The following is a 4,575-nucleotide window of genomic DNA, read 5'->3' as shown; positions in this document are numbered from 1 at the left end:
AGACACAGAGACAGAGACAGAGAGAGACAGAGAAGGAGAGAGAGCATCACAGAGACATAGACACAGAGAAAGAGAGAAAAAGAAAAAGAGAGACGGAGACAGAGACACTCACAGAGTCACAGGCACAGAGACAGAGACCCAGACACAAGACACAGAGAGACAGACAGACAGAAGTCGCAGTTGGTGGCATCAGCTGTGGGAATGGAGTCCACTCTGAGCAGTCAGCATGTGGACATCTCTAGGAAGAGACACAGTTATCATGAAGGGCAGATTTCAGTGCTGCACTCATTCCTTGGAAGGAAACAAAGGAGGCTGCAAGTTGACAGATGGGGAAACTAAACCAAGCACTGTTGTGAATGTGGCGTCAGGACAGAACGTGCTCACAGTGATTCACCAGCTCCGCTTACAGGACGAGGTCTGTGGCAGCTCACTTCCCTCAAGATTCCTCTTTAGGAGCTGGGTCTCTTGTGGAAATGGGGCATTTCATGGGTGAGAAATACAAGTGCAGTGTGGATGAGGATAGGTGCTGCTTGTTTAGTCTGAAGTCCAGAGAGATGAGCTTTCCTTAGGCAAGCAATTAAAAACAAGGAGAGCCCCAAATTTTGGATGTTCTTTATATTTCTAGAAGCAAAAGCAAAAAAGAGAAAAATCAATTTTACTGTTGAGTTGTTAGTGGAATGATGATATTTGATCCAAGATTATAAGAATGACTTGTGATGGTGATTTTAGTGATACCAAAAATACTTCTCTTAGGACAAAAGGAACCAGTTTCAGTAGCTTGTACTTGAAATCACAGCTCTTCTGAAGGTAGAGCAGGAAGTTCCCTGTGGGCCCAGCTGAGCAGAGTTCTGAGACCTCATCTCAACCACTGAAGCTGACCTTGGTGGTTCATACCTGTCATCTGGTACTTGCCACACTGGTCCTGGCACAAACATAACACCATGTACCAAAAATGAGTAAAGCCAAAAGAGTGAGGTTCAAGTAAGGGAGTGGCTAGGAAGTACAAGCCCCTGAGTCCAAGCTTTAGTATGGAAATTACCCCCCAAAGTAAAATGCCTCACCTGTTTGTTTTGGCATCAGGAGTCTTGCTGTATAGACAGCAGGAGTTTGTGTGCAAGGACTTTCTTCTTAGCCCCTCCTGCTGAGTTCACAGTTGTGCTCCACACCCCCAGTCTGGAGCCTGCCTCTTGCAGCCTTGCCTCACTTGCTAGGGCGCTGGCCTCCAGTGTAAAGCTCTGAGGCAGTGCCTGAGCCCTGAGATCAATCAGATAATGCATTTGCAACACACATGTTCTAAAGTGAAGCCCTTCCTTCTTTTAGAAATGCTGAAATGACTCTAGGATTACAAAGATAAATATCAAAAAGAAATTGCACAGGTTTTCAAAATTGTGGGTGGATAGTAGTATGATTTTGATATTTTCCAAATATCCAGTAATGTTCCCCATTACGCCCAAGGTCCAAAGCCACCTGTTCCAGCACCGGTGTCAGCAGCACTTGGGGCCCTTCCTCTCTGAAAATGCCTCTTGTGGCACCTTTAACGGGGTCATTCCGTACCTCTGCAGCCTGCACGGAGGGCTCCCTCCTTCTTTAGGACATGGCTCCATCACACGCATGGCATGGATACACATGCTGTCATGACCTGGACCCAGGCTGTCCTGTGAACCATGGAGGTGCGTACTCATCCCTGATCCTCGGCAGGCCCTCACACCAGCCTGCATCCCTCAGCCTCATCCCAGTGGCGCCCAGCACTGTGCTCAGGGCTCAGGTCCAGCATGGAGGGAAGAGGTGCAGTCATGGCAACCTTGAGTCAGTGGAAAGATGGCGGGGACGGGGGCGGCAGGTCTCTTTAGGATCCTCACCAGGGAGGGAGAGCCAGGCCTCCAGAAGGACAACCCCAGGGCCAGCGTGGATTTCTGTCTGCAGGCAAGGGGCAGCTGTGGGCAACACAGGCCAGACCTGCATTCCTGGGCACATCAGGAAATTGGTGAGAGGCCTACCCTAATGACCTCATGTTAACCACGCTAATAAAGATCCAAGGAGGTCACATTCACAGGTAAGTAGTTCACCCTTAACAGTGCTCATTCAAATGTTTAGGTGAATTTACATGTACTTTGTTTTTTTTTTTATTTTACTGTTTTATTCAGGGGCTCAAACTCAGGGTGTGTGGACACTATCTTTTTAGCTTTTTTGCCCAAAGCTTATGTTCTACCACTTTAGCCACACCTCCATTTCCACTGTTTTGGTGGTTAATTGGAGGTAAGAGTTTCAGGAACTTTCCTGCCTGCCTGGGCTGGCTTTGAACTGTGATCCTCAGATCTCAGTGTCCTGAGCCAACAGTGCCCTGACATGTATGTGTGTGTGTGTGTGTGTGTGTGTGTGTGTGTGTGTGTGTGTATCATTTATTTAAAAAGTCAATACCAATTTGAATTTGGTTTCTGAAATCTACAGTTTCTCAAATTTTGTAGCATTTTTGGCAGATCACGTCACAGTGTTATGATATTCTAGACACATCTCCAAGAGAACATTTGACTTAATCAAGTTCAATACAAGTACTTCCAATATTTAGAGAAATATTAACTTAGGTCCCATACACTCTTTTTTTTTAAACTATGTTTAAGTTTGTAGTTCCCATCTGCCATTATACTCAAGCTAATTCAGAGAAAATCCAGAACTAAAATGGAAGGAAACATGGCAAATGCTCTGTCTTACATGATATACAAGACTAGCCATCTTCCAGTCCACATGCAAAAGGCTGAGCATAGGCTGTTTGGCGTTTTGGTCAACCCATAATGAAAAGTTCACCTAATCAGTGAATATAGACAAAGCACCAATTCACTATTAGCATAGCATTAGGTGCTTAGCCACAAGTAGTTTGACACAATAAGTCATGTTTAGTACATATTTAAGACTTCCATTCACAAAATTCTTGGCATCATTGGGTTCCACAGTTTTTATTGCTCTGCGACCTGAGGTTTGTGTTGTCTCTCTTTTAGTCCCAAGAGCTCTGTTTTGAGTTCTCCAGGCTTTGGTGGACTTTCAGGTCTTGTCAGGTGGGGCCGGTAGTAACTGTGCACCACTTGGGCACTGGCACACATGGCCAGGAGGCTGGCCGCTGCCATTTTCAGATAACTAGGCCAGGACATGCCCGCGGGCATGGTGGAAGGCTGGCAGGAGGGAAAAGGGGCAGTGTTAGAAGGTTCTGGGCCCACGATCCACCCCACAGCTATAGGGGCTGGGGTGCTTTCCTACCCCCACGCACGGAGGCCTGTCTTCTCAGCCATGACACGAGGTCACTGAGAGGATGGATAGTTGGCAGGGGACAAATGAAACCTTAGGGCCTTGATCGGTCAGGGAGGGGCGCTCCATGTACAGAACCGCAGCCCCCCTCCACGCCACTCCGGCCCCCTTGTTTTTTGGGGTTTTTTGGACAGTCCTGGGGCTTGCTCTCAGGGCCTGAGCACTGGGGCTTCCTTTCCTCAAGGCTAGTACTCTACCATTTCCCCCCCTTTCTATTTATGTGGTGCTGAGGAATTGAAACCAGGGCTTCATGCATGTTGGGCAAGCACTCTACCGCTAAGCCACATTCCCAGCCAGGGAGGAGGATAGTTTTGTTGTTTTGATGACCTACCTGCTCTTCATTATCCCAGCATGATGTTCTCCGTGGCTGTAAACCATAGAGCTATATCCACAGGAAAATCAGAGCTGAACTGAAACCTCCAGAGTTGTCAACCAAAATAAGTCTTTCTGATTTTCAAGTTGACCGTTGATATTGGTCGTGCGATTTGCATGTTGAGGACACAGATTCCATCCTGAACCCTAAGAAGCAGCTCCTCACGCTGACAATAATGCTGATATCTAATGTGAGGTTGACTCCAGGACACTGAGCCTCCAACAACCAGTCTAAGGATGTCTGGACTTTGGCGGTGTCTGGGGCCTCCATCCTGTGGCTCTTGCCTCATGAGTCCAAGCATCCATGCATATGATAGGCATGGACAAAACTCACTATTACGCCAGTGGTTTGTAGGTCAGAAACATGGTTTTGTTCTAAGCATGAGTCCTGCCTACAGGTCACAGAGGGGCTTAGTTTGTGTGTTGGATTGTTTGGTACTTGTGCTTGAATTTTCAGGGCTGATTTGCTCATGATTGGGTCCCTACCATGGGAGCCTCATGTTGAGTCTTGCCTTTTGTAGGCCATTGGAGATTAGAGTTTCCCAGGTTTGTCTGCTTGGGCTCATGAAACCCGAATCCTCAGACCTCAGCCTTCTGAGTTGCCAGGATTATAGGTTGAAGCCCCCGGCATCTGGCTTTGGACGGGGTATTGAAACAATGCACATGCTTAGGAGATAATGGAGACACAGTGCCTAATGATTTTAGGCTGCACAACCCAGGAGAACCCATTCATGCCCTCAAGTCCTTCTGTGCCAACCCAGAGTGCCCACGCAGGTGACTCGAATAGGGGGACAGTAGCTGTTCTTTGACTCCGGTCTCCCCTGAAGCTTCTTTGTCTTTTGGCTGATCCTGTGTCACTTCTCAAACCTGTGTCAGCTGTCCGTTCATCTCTACGCCCTTTTCCCA

The 4,575-nt window shown here is 47.5% G+C and overlaps 1 protein-coding gene across 1 annotated transcript; it reads right to left on the bottom strand.

Moving 5' to 3' along the window:
• Nucleotides 1-2,940: 2,940 nt before the first annotated feature.
• LOC125357637 (protein BRAWNIN-like) lies at nucleotides 2,941-3,155 on the bottom strand. Its single transcript, XM_048354588.1, has one exon. The coding sequence runs from the start codon at nucleotides 3,153-3,155 to the stop codon at nucleotides 2,952-2,954; it is 204 nt and encodes a 67-aa protein (XP_048210545.1). The 3' UTR covers nucleotides 2,941-2,951.
• Nucleotides 3,156-4,575: the final 1,420 nt, after the last annotated feature.

The sequence above is a fragment of the Perognathus longimembris genome, chromosome 9, assembly GCF_023159225.1.
Source record: "Perognathus longimembris pacificus isolate PPM17 chromosome 9, ASM2315922v1, whole genome shotgun sequence".
In the NCBI taxonomy this organism is placed as follows: domain Eukaryota; kingdom Metazoa; phylum Chordata; class Mammalia; order Rodentia; family Heteromyidae; genus Perognathus; species Perognathus longimembris.
The sequence above is the reverse complement of the archived record's forward strand: the minus strand, read 5'-3'. Positions and strand labels throughout refer to the sequence as shown.